The 15,207-nt window shown below is 39.3% G+C and overlaps 1 protein-coding gene across 3 annotated transcripts; it reads right to left on the reverse strand.

Annotated features, from left to right (window-relative positions):
* Positions 1–2,053: 2,053 nt before the first annotated feature.
* On the reverse strand, positions 2,054–7,212 carry KERA (keratocan). 3 transcript variants are annotated; one of them, XM_053406846.1, is made up of 3 exons: positions 7,007–7,212; positions 4,577–5,469; positions 2,054–3,089 (listed from the first exon to the last, which is right to left on the reverse strand). In XM_053406846.1, exons 2-3 carry the CDS (start codon positions 5,460–5,462, stop codon positions 2,923–2,925), a joined length of 1,053 nt encoding a protein of 350 aa, XP_053262821.1. In that variant the 5' UTR covers positions 5,463–5,469; positions 7,007–7,212; the 3' UTR covers positions 2,054–2,922. The 3 variants fall into 3 exon arrangements, with proteins under 3 accessions (XP_053262821.1, XP_053262823.1, XP_053262822.1); XM_053406848.1 differs by having other exon boundaries at positions 4,577–5,439; positions 7,007–7,211; XM_053406847.1 differs by lacking the exon at positions 7,007–7,212 and adding an exon at positions 6,796–6,985.
* Positions 7,213–15,207: the final 7,995 nt, after the last annotated feature.

The following is a 15,207-nucleotide window of genomic DNA, read 5'->3' on the forward strand; positions in this document are numbered from 1 at the left end:
ACTATGTGTAATGAAACACTGATGTCATGACAGTCCGGTTCTGCAGTTTGTGAGTCCAAAGACTGAAAATATTTTGAAAGGGCATGTGAATAAAAAATAAGAATTCTGTTTAAGAATTTTTATCATTATAAGCTAGTACAAATGCTGGACTATAATACACAGTAGATTTTTCCATCTCTTCATCCAACAACTAGTGATGGCTGGGAGTGGGAGGAACAAAATATCTTGTGTTAGTTCAGTGCATGCTTCTTGGACACGTGGAATACTGCTGTGGTCTGCTGTGTCAACCTCTCCTGCACAGTTGAAGCCCACCATAATTGAGGATGAAAGAAATGGAGGTGGGGGTGGAGGTTGAGAGCCAGCCAAATCCATGATAGGTTGGCTATTGTAGATATGCTGGTACTAGGTAGGGAAAATACTGTAATTCAGAACTCAAAATAAAAATAAATGAAGTGTTACTTGTGGAGTTGCATACCATTAGACTACAGCTTCAAAATGGAGTTGTTTGTTTGTATCGTTTGGTACTATTAGGTTGAAATCCTAAACATGCTTACAGTAGGCTTTACTTCCTAATAAGCATCATATGATTCTGCAGTTCTGGAATCAGCTGTCCCAACAGACTTTTAATAGACTTTACTGGTTAAATTAATCAATACTAAATATACATTAATTATATCTCATATGCCACTGAATAAAGATGCATAATATATGACGTAGGTTTTTCCTTTAGCAGTTACTTTTTCTCCTTCAGCCATGAAATATGAGACTCTTTGTTATATAAAACATAGCTCTTGCAAACTTTTCCTTTAGACTTGCCAGTGATAGATGATTTAATTCTTTCCAGCTACACAGTTGGTTGAGTAGAAATTTCTTGCATGTGGTACATAAAAAGGACAGATGGGTATGATCTTAGAGATGTGTGTCCCTTTTTACAACTGCTATGAATATTTTTAATACAAGTTCAAGGGATGCATTAATTATGTGAAGTTGTACCTTGTGATGTGCCATTTGTAATTTACTTTGTTAGACATTCATTTATACTTGAGTTGTAGTTCTTTTGCACCTTTGAATGACCATTCCTCATCAACAGATTCTTTAGACACAGTTGTTATTGTTTTAAAAAGTTGCAAAACTGATAAACCTTGCTGTGCTCCATACTCAATTCTTTTCTGTTGGACTTTCAAGAATACCATGGAGTTCACATAGACAGTACTGCAACCCCCCCCAAAAAAAAACCCCCAGGAACTGTCGGTGTTGCCTTGAATTGGTCTTATGCATTATAGTTTCCATTTCTTGCATACAGTCATATAGCAAACATTTTCTATATTTCTGACACAGATTCTTAATAGTGCTTATCAGCATATTTTATATATGGGCAATTCCAAACAGATGGGAATATTGGTTTACTGTGGCAACTTAAAAGCAGACTAACTAAGACTTTCATAGGCAACAGCATGGTATAAGTTCGCCGACTGGAAAATCTTATGCTTTTATGTATTCTCTTATTCCCCTCCCCAACACCAAAAGCTTGGGTTTGGGTCATTATGTATATCTGCACTTATCTTATTATCTAGTGCAGGATTGACTTTGGGTGGCAAGGTCATCAGTTGCTTCTGTTATAGCCCTATAATCTTGGACAGGACAATGATTGGCTTCTCAGAGTAGGGCTAGGAAACATGTAATTGTAGAGAAAGGAACATGGTCAAGTGTTCAAAACTAAATATGTGACAAAAACTAATTAGTGAGTCACATTTCTTTATTAACATCATCATCATCATCATGTAAAGTTGTTTGACTAAAAATAAATTACTATGGCTACTGTGGCTCTAGTTATGTATAATTTAGCATGCAAATCTACTTTTTCGGAAGGTAAAGATAACATTCACCAAGTAGAGATGAACAGATTTGTCAATTTCAGTTCCCCTTTCTCATTTTTCCAATTTTAAGTTCAGTTTGCTCCATTTCTATGCCAGTTTACATTTGGTTAATTTGAACACAGTTCATGTGCCTTTCTCCTAACAAAAGCATTTTTTGCAGATATCTTTGTGCACTTTTTCAATAAACAGATGCCTAAGGCTGCTTCTGCTGTTCATGTGCAATGATAAATGAAATGTGTTTGTAGCAATGTTAGTGTTTTAGGGATGTACATAACTTGCATTCATCTTCTTATAACTCTTCCCTCAAAATTCCTTAGATGGTTTGCTAAGGTATACCTTGAAATTTCTTACAGGTGGAATTTACTGGCAATTCTGCTGGTATATCATGAGGGAATAGTACAAGTAAGAAAGTACATGTGTAAACATCACTGCTGGTGGAAAGCCATGCTCCATGCATATGGAGCTTCTGAACTGTACGATTTTACATGTTCATTTTTGTAAAGAGAGATATTTGGCCCCATTTTAACAAAATGAAGCAGTGTTGCAGCTGTTAATGTATTCAATATAACACTTTCCGTGTGAATGAAGAGGGTGGGAAAGAGATTTCTGCTACTTATTTTTATCATTAAACATGCTATCTGGCATCTACAGCAATGCTCTTTTTTTAAAAAAAGATAACAAAATAAGCAATTATATATTCTACTTTTGCTTAATATGTGAAATGTACTACACCTGAATCTGCAGGCCAATATGTATAGAGTGTAGAAGAAGAATGCCAAAACTTTTATGGAACCCACAGCTAGATAATACATTTGAGTAGCAAAAGCATCGTCTTAATGGAGTGACATTTAAAATAATTGGGACAGGTTGGCTGTACCAAGAGAGTATTTTTGAGAAAGAAAAAGAAGTGATGAAACACTAACAATTAAAAATCAAACTCCATGGGGGGACAGTATAATTGATCGAAAAACACCTGGAAGTTCTAACAAGTTTAATGCCAGCAAAACCTGTTTACTAACGCAATAATGGTAACACTAAGCTGTCCTTAAATAACAACAGCATGAAGAAGTCGGAAGCATAACATGAGGTCAAATGGAATTGGAGGTTTGATTTCATTGCCATCCAGGCGGAGATAGCGGAGTCGTGGTAAGTTCCTCTCATAGACATGATCCCCTGGGATAGGAACTGGACATATTTGGGTTCCATTAATACCTAAAACAAAAAAACAAAACAAGAGCATAAGAAAAGTGGTTGGGAGTCATTGTCTTCCCTCCCTACAAAAAACTCACCAAGTAAATATTTTAAATATGATCCTGTAAGATTAGGACTTGTTGGGAAGCCAGAGGAATCACAGTTCATCATTTGTTTCCTTCTATTTTTTTTATCATGGAAGATGAGAAAGGTAACAGAGCAAATTAAAAGTGGCTGCTGCTCAGCAGTCACCAGGTAATGAGGCTGCATGTTCCCTCTTAAAACTTGGCAGTATCTTCTTCACTCCTTGTGAGGAGTGGTGTCTAGTAATTTTGATTTGCCTGGGATTTGAATTTTCTAGCGTGATTGTTCTTTGAACTAGAAGCTCTTAGTGTTTCCCATCTGTAAAATGGGTAAATTGTTTTTTGAAGCAATGCCTAATTCTGTTGTGCTATCATGCATGTGTGTGATAATGTGACTCGATGTGTGATTTGTGGTTAGGCTCAGCAGCTTATGGTATGCACTAATTGTTTCTGTTTTATTCTTGTGATGCAATTGCAGTCTGGTTTGCATTAAGCTGATCTTTGTTGGCCCGGTATCATGCTTGGATGGTTTGCTTAATGGTAAGGGATCTGCCAGCACACAAAATATCTGTGTACCTTAGGTCAGGGATGGGGACCATTCTTCTGTTAACATGTATATTCCTTCTGCGGCAATCTATTGTGAATTATAAATCATTATTGTGTGAATCCATACCTTTGGCTGTTCCCCCAGCTCAATCCTCCTCCTCCTCCTCCTCCTCCTCCTCCTCTGCCTGTGGGCTTCCATAGCCACATGAAGTTAAGCTATGGGCCACAGAGTCTGCAATATTGTCTTAGGTGAACAGAGCATTCTGTGCGCTCCACCCCCCCTCCAGTTAATAAGACCCATCTACATTTTACTTTGGATCTCTAACCATGTGCCAGAATTTGTTTTGTGGGAGCTGACCCTATGTTCCTTGTACTTGATCCTCATCCCATTATATGTGATCACAAATATGAATGCTGAATGCCAAAAGTCCAGAAGTGAATGCTTCCATTTTCGAACACGCCTTGGAAGTCGAATGGCTTCCGAGGCTCATTTCTCAAGTTTCCCCATTGAATTTGCCGACAGACCTTTGGTCCTCGGTTTTCAAACATTTTGGAAGTCAAGCGGACCTCCGGAATGGATTATGTTCAAAAACTGAGGTTAGACAAAATAGGGCTTAGTCACTAGCCAATGGAATTTACAGTTTAGATCAAATGTACAGAACTTGTATTTCTGAAATACAATAGGTTCTCATTAAACCAGAGCTGGTCTGGTTTCTTGTTGCTTCTAATACCTATACACTTTTGGACTTGTGAATGCATGTGTGTGTGCATGGGCATGTGTGCACAACACTGCAACATTTGTGCTATAAATGGGAGGAGTGTGGGGGAGGGGTATTTCTGTGGAAAAACTTCTGTCTGAGATTGCTGATATGCACTTACTGTCGATCCTGTTGTTGTCAAGATAAAGGTGCTCGAGGTGAACATTGATAGATGGGATTTTGGTGAGTTCATTGTAAGATAGCTGAAGGTCAAGAAGAGATGAAATGTTAAATATTTTGGATGGTAGACCTTTATCGGTTAACTTATTGTTGTTCAGTCGAAGGAAAATCAGTTTGAGCGTTGCATCAAAATAATTTTCTGGTATTGCTTCAATGGAGTTATTGTCCAAAAACAGCTGTATTACATTAGCTGGAGGGGTTGGTGGCATTTTTGTAAGTGAATTTTGAGCGATGTTGAGTAGCATGAGGCTGTTAAGTCCTTGGAAGGTGTCACTTGAGAGAGTACTGTCCAACAGTTTGTTTTGATGTAGATCTAGCGCAGTGAGGTTTTCCATATTGTTGAAGACCCCTGCGGGGATTGTAGTGATTTTGTTTCTTGCCAAACGCAGCTGCTCTAAACTCAATGGCAATGGAGCAGGCACTTCTTCTAACTCATTATTCTCAAGAAATAAGTAGAGTAGATTTTTCAAGTTGCCGAATACACCCTTTTCAATTCCATTGCTGGTAATTTTATTGTTGTTCAGATTTATCCATTTTAGTTGTGTGGCATTCACAAAAGATTTCCCTGTAACTGTTTCAATGAGATTGTTTTGGAGGTAGAGATACCAGATTCTTGCTGGGATGGCTGGAATTTCTTTAAGTTCCTTGCTATCACAATATAAGGCGTTTGGGAAACTAGGAGGACAGAAGCATTCTTGTGGACACTCAAAGCTGTAGAAAGACCAGTCATATGTATCAGGTTGATCATACATTGGCCTGATATTACGAGTCCACACGGTATTGGTCAAGAAGACTACCAATAGTCTGGAATACAATTGTACATTCATAGTTAACCTTGGAGAAAAGGGGAAAATAGTTATAAGAAAGTATACATCTCCACAGTATCTTTTTCTGAAAGCAACAATGTGCATTCCTTTATAAGGGTGAAATGCTGTCCTGCATGGTGTCACAACTTTTTTGAAGAGAAAAAAAAGGGGTCAGTTGTATCTTAAATTCAGGGGGAACTACAAGCTATGACTCTAAGAATAGTATGTGTCAATCTGGATTTTATTCCTTTTCTAGATACGGTAAGTGTGCACACATTCAGTTCATGTTTAAAAGAAGCTAGACACAGAGCTTGCTTCTCTTACTGAATTTCAGTAACATTTAAAAACTTGCCTTTTTCCAAACTAGGGAAAATATTTCACACGCAAAAATCCCAACATCACCCAAAACAGAGGTGGCATACAGTGACTGACATAATTGCCTTTATTGACTGCTATCCAGTCCTAGTTTGGTCCTCCATGAAGAAACTCACATCTTCTTTTGTACTCCTAGATGAGAAGGCATATGGCTCTGATTTTCTAGGCCTGGTTCTCATCACACACAAGAAAAAGATCAAAGAATATTTTAACAGCTGCTTGCTGGGTATGTTCCCTAGAAGTCTAGAGAGCTCTGTTTGAAAACCTACTCCTCTTCTTCAATCGTTCCCCTGTGCCCCAAATTATTGGCTTTCCTCTTTAAAATGTAAATTACTTAGGAAACAAATTCTCCCTAGAACTTCACTTTTATTGCTTGGCCACGTATTCAGATTTCTTTGTCCAGTTCTTTTTTAAAATTGTTCACATTAAAACTAACATTTTCCATAGCTATACATTAAAAAACGTAACATGCAAGCCAAGTTACTACAATGCAGTAGTAATTATACAGCAACAATGCATCCCAAATTTTTATGTCTGTCTTGGTTTTCTAAAAGTAAGTATATATAACATTTCAAAAGAAAGAAAGAAAATAAGCCGGATACACTGGTGCAGAAAGGTTGAGTTTGGGTTTTTTTGGAGGGGGGGTGTTTTTTTTGGGGGGGGGAGTATTAAAGAAAATCATAAGTCATAAGGATCACTAAATCAAAGGGAAAACCAATGCCTTACATGGGTTTGGGGTTTTTTTTAATGGCTGCTTCTCTAAAGTCCAACAGCTGAAAAGAGCTAACAGGCTTTGAAACTGCTGTCCACAAAATAGCAGAATACTGCCTGAAGTAATAAAATAGAAAGAAGAGCAAGTGAGAGAAACTAAATTATTTCCAGAGAATGTCATACTGGATTTAGCAAAATGTCTCTGACATCTTTCTCTTACAAGAAATATATACCAACATTGTTATAATGAGTAACTGAAATATTTTACCTTGTACAGGTTAGGTGATGATTTCTGGTGGCTGTTGGAAATCGTTTAAGTACAAAAGTCTTTGTTTCCTTTTAACATTATTTGTAGTCTGAGCTCTTGTAAATTTGTAGCATAAAACCCTAAATATACAGCAGTAATCCCCAGACACATTACCCAAGACACCTAACATTCTGTTGTTTCTAATTTGACAATGCTTGAGAATCTAGCTTACCTCAGCTTTCTTGGATTCTCTTCTGTTCTTCCTATTGGTCACTGCGGTTAGACTGTAAGAGGTTGACTCAGGCAACACGCAGTGTTTTATGAATACAGCCTAATATATACGCATCAATGACTACAATTGTTAACCCTTAAAATAGCTATGCACCTCAGCACCTTCATGCTAAAATACAGGAAATCCTTGCTTTCACATCAAACAGTTGCAGCCCTTGAGGTCATTCCCAGAGATGTTAAACTCAAGTTTTAAAAGAATGAATAGACTGGGCAAAAGAAATCATTACTACATATATAATAAAATGTTAATAAATCATTTTCATCTTAATTAGGGAACAAAGCATTAAAACTAGTGCCATCTGTTCCTGCGGAAACCTTTTATTTGATTATGATCAAAAACAGATGCAGGAATGTTTTTAAAGATATGATTCTTGATTAGGAAAAGTAAGTAAGATTATTTGTTAAGAAATTCTTTGATACTCTTAGAATAGTTTGATATAATTTGATGCTTATTCTGCATATGTTATTTTTGAATAACTTTCCAGAAATGGAACTGACTTTCTGCCACCTGATCTAATTTTTATGCTAATTAGTTTTAAGCATAAAGAGTTTTGCAGTGAGAAGCATGTGTATCCCACATGATACTAAAAATAATAATAAAATAAAGTGGTCTCCAGATTTGAAGAATCTTTTTGCTTTGAAATTGGCTGATGCAGCTACTAAAGTGGGGTAGGAGGTAGTTATTGGAATGGTGCCTCTATGCCATTACTGATGTGCAGCAACTTGTCTGTAGTGTTCTGTTGGGGCACAAGGCACAAATATCAATAGCACTAGCATGGTACTCACCCAACCCCCATCCGCCACTTGCAAGGGCACATGTTTCTCTCTACTATTGGCCAGTAACCACAGGCAGATTTTAAGACAAAAACATGACCAATCTGACAACCTGACTACTTGTCATTTGCAAAACAATTTTTTAAAAGAAACTGTGATTGAAATATTAACGGCAAAATGTGTTTCTGCTTAATTAGTAGGACTTGGGGTGGAATTCAGTGTTGGGCTAGTACAAGTGTTCTGCCTGTGCAAGCCTAGCAGCTTGCTACCCCTCTCTACCCACTGCATGTTATTCTGGGGGTTCTCTTAATCCCACCCGCCCCCAACCCAATTTTGATAGTGGGTCGGGGAGGGCCCTGGGGGAAAAAATTCTTGTTTAGGGTTTTCAGTGCTGGGGCATGTTGGGTCAATCGCTCCTTTGGTATCTAAGTGCTCCTGTAATGCAAAACAGTTTTAGTTCTAACTCTGTGGCGTTTTGGTTTAATAAAACATATACTGGTAATTACAATGTTTTATAGTATTGAGTTCTTCGTTCCTCAAAATAGTGATAAAGGAAGAAACCAATGAAAGAAGGTGTCATAGAAACACTTTTAATGTGATCCATGGAAAGTGTGCTTAATTCTACAATTGGGAACATGCTTACTTGAATTCCATACGTACTGTGTAATTTAATTTCCCAGGTGAGGGTGTTGGGACTTGATTGTTCCCATTAGAACTTGTAGAATGTTTGTGCATCTTTAAATGGACAAGTTCCATGGATTCTAGTGGGGTTAAACTATGCCTAATCTTTCTTGTAGTCAGTAATCTTTCTTGTATTCAATTTAATCAGTGAATCATAGAATTGTAGAGTTGAAAGGGGATCCTAAGGGTCCTCTAGTCCAACCCCCTGCAATGCAGAAATCTAGACTAAAGCACCCATGACAGAATGTCATCCAACCTCTACTTAGGGTTTCCGGCCCCTGATCATCTTGCTCACCCTCCTCTGCACAGGTTCCAGCTTGTCATTATCATTCTTAAATTGTGGCACCCAGAACTGGACACAGTGCTTCAGGTGTGGCATGACCAAAGCAGAGTAGAGTGGTGCTATTACTTCCCTTGATCTGGATGCTATACTTCTGTTGATGCATTAGAATAGTATTAGGGGTTGTGATCATAATATGGTGCCTTGCATGCACTGTATAGAGAAGCATTCATATTTGCACCAAGGAATTGTGCAAGCTTTTGCAAGGATGCAGAGTAAGAGCCAGAATAAATGTGACATTAGGAACACAGGAAGTGCCATATATCTGTTGGCCCATCTAGCTCAGTATTGCCTACACCGATTGGCAGGGGTAGAGAGAGTTTCAGACAAGAATCTTTCCCAGCCCTATGTGGAGATGCCGCAAACTGAACCTGGGGCTTTCAACATGCAAATCCATGATCTCTTCCACTGACCTGCAACCATTCCCTAAAATGCATATTTGAATTTAACATGCACTGCTTCTTTTTTTAAAATGCAAATAGCTGCTAGGTGGTAGTGTGTGATCACTGTCAAAATTGTAGCATGTATGGAGGGAATTTTTTAAACCCTTTCTTGTTTTGGTCTTGAATAAAATAGCTACTCTGAAGCTTTTATTGCGTTGGCATGAAATTCCCCATAGGTGCTTAAAGGGACTTTCCTCCTAATAGAAATACGGTTTCGGAATAGTGATCTTTCTCATAGCTGCAGCAGGGGAGGAAACAGTTAAATTCTCACTTCATACATGCTGTGATGCATCCTCTCAACAATGGGTTCTGTTTGCATTTTTTAAATTTGCGCATAAATGCAAATACACTTTTAATGTCATGTCTGGTTTGACCTCTATTGGTTCATTTAACACAGGTTTGTCAATTGTCTATTTTACATACCCTCATCTTTATTAATAAGGAACACTCTAGTTTGAGCCTCTGGGCATATTCTTGAGGGAGGATGCAGGTTGCAGTCTAAGTGTGAAGTCACAATGGAAAAAACAATGGAAGTTTGCAGAATATGTACAGACACCTAAGATGTTATGTATTGTGATAGCTACACATTCCGGACAAATATACATTCATTTAGTGCTATATAAACATTTCTAATAAGCAGACTATTGTTAACAAATGACCACTCCCCACATCAAATGGGGGTGCCTTCTATGTGATCATGTGCAGCCCCCCGGATCCCAGTGCGACTCCTGGTAGTTCGGGCTGGCTTCATCCTCCCCAGGCTGGATACCTGGAGGTCTCTGCCTACCTCAGCCAATCTAGATTAGGGTCATCATGTAAGGGGGGGGGAAACCCTTTTTCTGTAGAAATATGGGATGCCTTAGTAACATATGTATCAGAAACTGACTGCGACATGCACATTTTTTTGTGTTGTTAGATTAGAAAAACTAAATAAAAGCATTTATTAGAAGGAAGCAGCAGAGCAGAATGTTCCAAGGACAACCAATCAATATGCCCAAACTCAGTCAAGGAAAGAATTGGAGGTGAATGCTCCCACTTCAGCATTCAGTATTTGGAGCACATCCAAACTTCAGTATTTGGAGCACATCCAAACAAGTTTAATCTGAAGTTTAATCTGAAGTGGTCTGAACCAAAGCAGCTGGAACTGCTTTGGAGATTTGGAAAGGTTTTCATTTTTAGGGTCCTTCCTCAGGTTGATACTTTGATGTAGCTCCCACATTTGACTCAGTGTTATCCATAAAGTGAAAATGTGAGGTGGAGTGGGTGGGGTGTAATTCTGTGACAGACAGCTTTATTTTCCAACCAGGGAATGACTTTACCAGGGCTATTTTTTTCGCTTCCTGTCACAGTGCTTTTGGAAGGATGTAAACAACCATGATAAAATACTCTTCTTTGCTCTTTGTGACTGGCAGCAGCAGTGCACAGGGTGTTTGTGGCTCCCAGAACTGTTTTGAGAACCATGACTTACAAAAAATAAGACATTTTAGTGCCTCTTTTGCCATTAGTATCACATTAAACACCATTAAGCATAGTATTTTATTTTTAGTACATCTGCTTTGCTAGAGAAAAAGTAGCTTAAGTAACTTTTCCTTACACTGAATTAGGTCTCACTCAGTAGGTGATTTTCCTGCCATCCTATTTGAGATTTGCTTAAAAAAACTACAACCTAGGGATGCCAGGATTCAACCAAGGACCTTTGCATGCCAAACATGTGCTCTACCATTGAGCTACAACTCCTCTACTACCAATTTGAAGGGTAACATCAACAGGCAGGAATGAAAAATAAATTAGAAACACAGTTGTATAGAAACTTTGGCTATTGTTTTATCAATTTGGCTGTGATATTGACCAGCTTTCTGGGGAAAAAATTATTCATTGTTATTCTAAATGAAATACCAAATCTGGTTTGAATTTGTGCTTTTATGGGTTTGTCTAGTACTTGTATCTAGCAGATGGATTATTTAGAGGAAAATGAAGCCACGAGGCTCTTTTACAGAGTCTGGGACTTGAGAGTTCTAAAAAAATGTATCCATCATACACTAGAAACAGAGGCAGCGGGTATTAAAAGTGTGGATTCTACATCATCATCATCATCATCACTTTATTATTAAAAATATCTCTAAGCAGGGTACAAAAAACTGAAGCAACAACAGACAGCTTAAACAAAATATTACAAAAATACAATTACCTATAAAATGTACATCCACAAAAGTCTCACAACAAGGAGTTCATGGAAACAGCAAATATCACCCTAGTATCTCGCTCTACTTATTTTTTATGGGCAGGCCTAAGGTAGATGGTACTTCCTGAGGCTGCCAACAGCTGTGTCCCACTCAGCTGCATTCTCCACACTCTGTTCCAGGTACAGAAGATTTATTGAGTTTCCCATGGGGTCCTAAGGATGGAGAAAGGCTCTCCCTTCACGCACAGCTCTTTCTTCACCCTCTGTTTCTCCTCCTCCAGATCCCGTTGAAGCAGTTAAAGCACCATAACTTATTTGTGTCCACCATCCTTAAGCTCTTCCTACCTCTTCTACCAGAGGTCTGCCAACAGAAGTTCCACACATTTAGCCACAACTGCTAAATGATTCAGAGGGAGTACACTTCTGGATGCAACATACAAGTGACAAAGAGGCATCTTTGAAGGCGGGTCCATTAGGGTGAATGAGGCACTGCCCCACCAGGCTCAAGCAGCCCCCATCCTGCTGTATTTGGAGCCCAGAAGGAATTTGTCTTCAAACAGATTGGCTCCCTTTGCAGGTTTTGCCTTCCTGATAGCAATAGTCACAACTTTGGCAGAGGGAATCCTAGTCTAACAGCAGGTGGGGGGTGAAGTGGTGTGTCACCCCAACCTCAGAAAAGGCGTGTTCACAGGGTACCCCGTTAGAGAGGTCTAGATCAGGCCTAGGCAAACTCAGCCCTCCAGATGTTTTGGGTCGACAACTTCCATGATCCCTAGCTAACAGGACCAGTGGTCAGGGATGATGGGAATTGTAGTCCCAAAACACCTGGAGAGCCGAGTTTGCCTAGGCCTGGTCTAGATGGAAGTCTCTGTCCAAAAGCCAAGGCATTTGGCTGATGGTCCATAGAGCTGCCTTCAGCAGCCTGGGAGGGCCATCTGTGTAGGTCTGCATCTTGTGGATAGCCCATTAATCCTAGGCTCGACCCTGTCATGCCTCAGCCCTACACCAGGAGGCTGAGAGGGATATACACCCAATGCTTAAGTCAAATCCCACCTCCATCTGGAATTGATAAAATTGTGACCAGTTTTACAATACCAGAGTGTTTTCTTGTCCAGTTTGTTCACTTTCCTTCTTGATCCCTGGGGAGGGTTCGCTGTGCATGGGTCTGCAATAATATTGTTATTAGTGGAATTTGCATCCTACCTTTTTTCTGGTGTTTGAGCTTCAGAGACTTGCCAGCAATCACTTAGTTGGATTGGATTTATGGCTGAACTTATTTAATTTTTTTATCACCCTTCATCCTAAAATTTCAGGACAGTTCACAGCATAAAAGTACAAAATGAGAACACAAAATACATAAACAAAAACAAACCAATAATCCCCCCTTTCACCACCACCCCAATTTAAAAGGTCATAGAATGTTAATCAGCCAAAGGCCTGTTTATAGAGAAACATTTTTGCCTGGCACTTAAAGAAATGTAATGAAGGTGCCAGGCAAGTCTCTCTGAGGAGAGCATTCCACAAATGGAGCCACTGCAGAAAAGGCCCACTCTTATGTTGCCTCCCCCCGGACCTCTCATGGATGAGGCTCATGAACAAGGGTGTCAGATGATGAATGCAGGGTCCAGGTCGGTTTATATGGGAAGAGGCAGTCCCTGAGGTATTGCAGTCTTGGATTGGAAGCTGTACCTATCAACAAATATCCTGCATCTAATAACCTGTGACATCACACACACACACACACACACACACACACACACATTTTCCTCGTATGATGTGTCTGTTGGATTTTGTTTCATATTTGAAACATCACTAGTGACACCAGTCTGGTATTTTATAATTCTGAGTTGCCTTGTTTGTTGCACCTGCTCCAGGAAGGAGCACTCTGCCCTGTACTAACTGGAGGCTGCAGCAGTCAGCTCTGTGGCAGCCGAGTTCAGTTTCGAATTGATGTTTCATAATGAGTCTGTGTATAACACCAGTAATTTTGACAATCTGCTATAGTCATTCATTATTGTACACAAAAAGAACATGTTAACTTGGCTGCTGTTAATACATTTCCAGCTTTATTTAGCATGATCTATAATGGTCATTTTAAACATATTCTTGCTGTTTCTTTACCATAGTGATTCCATAATGTTTTTGTGATTCTATGCAAGTGCTTAAGAATTATGTTTCTTTTGGCTGTATAATTTAACCAGGCTGGTATATCAATCTTGACATAAATCTGTTTCATAATTTGCACAAGGACCTGGTTGCATTGTTCACAATGTAAAAAGTTGATCCTGATTAAATTATAAAGTAGATAACCAAATGTCTGCAAGTGTCTCTGTAATTTCTATTCATTTAGCAGAAATACCTATGTCAATTGGCAATCTAGACTAATAGTAGAATATATGGTTGTCTGAATCATAGAATCGTAAAGTTGGAAGGAACCAAAACCCAAACCCATACAATGCAGGAATCACATCGAAAGAATGCTTAATATATAATTTTGTGAAATTGATGTCTCTGTTTGGCACACAGAAATTTCAGTGAGCACTGGATAACCAGGGGTAAGAAAACTGTGCCCCTCCATTGGTTACTAGACTTCAGCTAGCACCACCCGTGACCACTGGCCATGTTTGCTGGGGTGTTGGAGTTGCATGGGAGTTGGAGTCCAACAACATGTGAAGGGCCACAGGTTCCCTAACCCTGCTCTGATGTTAGAAGCATCAAGGGCAGGAAAGCTGCATTCAGTACCACACATTTATATATTTGGTCTCAGCTCTATGTCTCCTTTGGATACTATGCTCCCTGAGTACTTGAAGGACCATCTTTCACTGGACAAATCTGTCTGTACATTGAGGTGTTATTGATGGTCCTCCAGGTGTCTTCACCTTTAGAAACTGTGGCACCTCTTTCTTCCCCAATGCAACATATTGCTGTTCCCCAGAGCACTGGGATATGAGTATACTCCTGCAACATTACACTCAATGGGATTCCTACTATTAAGAAAGATGAGTTTGTATTATATTTTACTGCTTGACCTACTGTATTCTTATGCTAACATTTTATGGGCGAGCATGAGGAAGGAGGGAGATGCAGCCCAATATAGGAGAAGAGGTGGTAAGGGAACACCTAGCTACTTTACATGAATTCAGATTTCCAGGGCCTGATGAGCTGCACCCAAGGGTACCAAAGGAGCTTGTGGATGTAATCTTTGAGAATTCTTGGAGAACAGGTAATTTCCCTGCAGACTGGAGGAGGGCAAATGTCCCCATTTTCCAAAAAGGGGGGAGGGAAGACCCAAGTAACAGGTAAGCCTCATGTGACATTAGAGGTTTCAAAGTATCTGGGCCTGTTGTTTTTCAACATCTTTATAATTGACTTGGATGAAGGAATTGAGGGGATACTCATCAATTTTGCAGATGATACCAAACTGGGAGGGGTAGTTAATGTCACAGAAGAATTGTTATAATCAGGATTCAGTATGATCTTAACAGTGGAGAACTGGGCCCATACTAACAAAATGAGGGTGACCAAGATGATCATGGGTCTGGAAACCAAGCCTTATGAGAAATGCTTGAGGGAGTTGGGTATGTTTAGCCTGGATATGAGGAGACTGAGAGGAGATATAATAGACATCTTCAAATACTTGAGTCCAGGACTCAAACCAATGGGTTCAAGTTACAAGAAAGATTCTAGCTACTGGGAACTCTCAGAACATTCAAGAATCCATC

The sequence above is a fragment of the Podarcis raffonei genome, chromosome 10 (assembly GCF_027172205.1).
Source record: "Podarcis raffonei isolate rPodRaf1 chromosome 10, rPodRaf1.pri, whole genome shotgun sequence".
Classification (NCBI taxonomy): domain Eukaryota; kingdom Metazoa; phylum Chordata; class Lepidosauria; order Squamata; family Lacertidae; genus Podarcis; species Podarcis raffonei.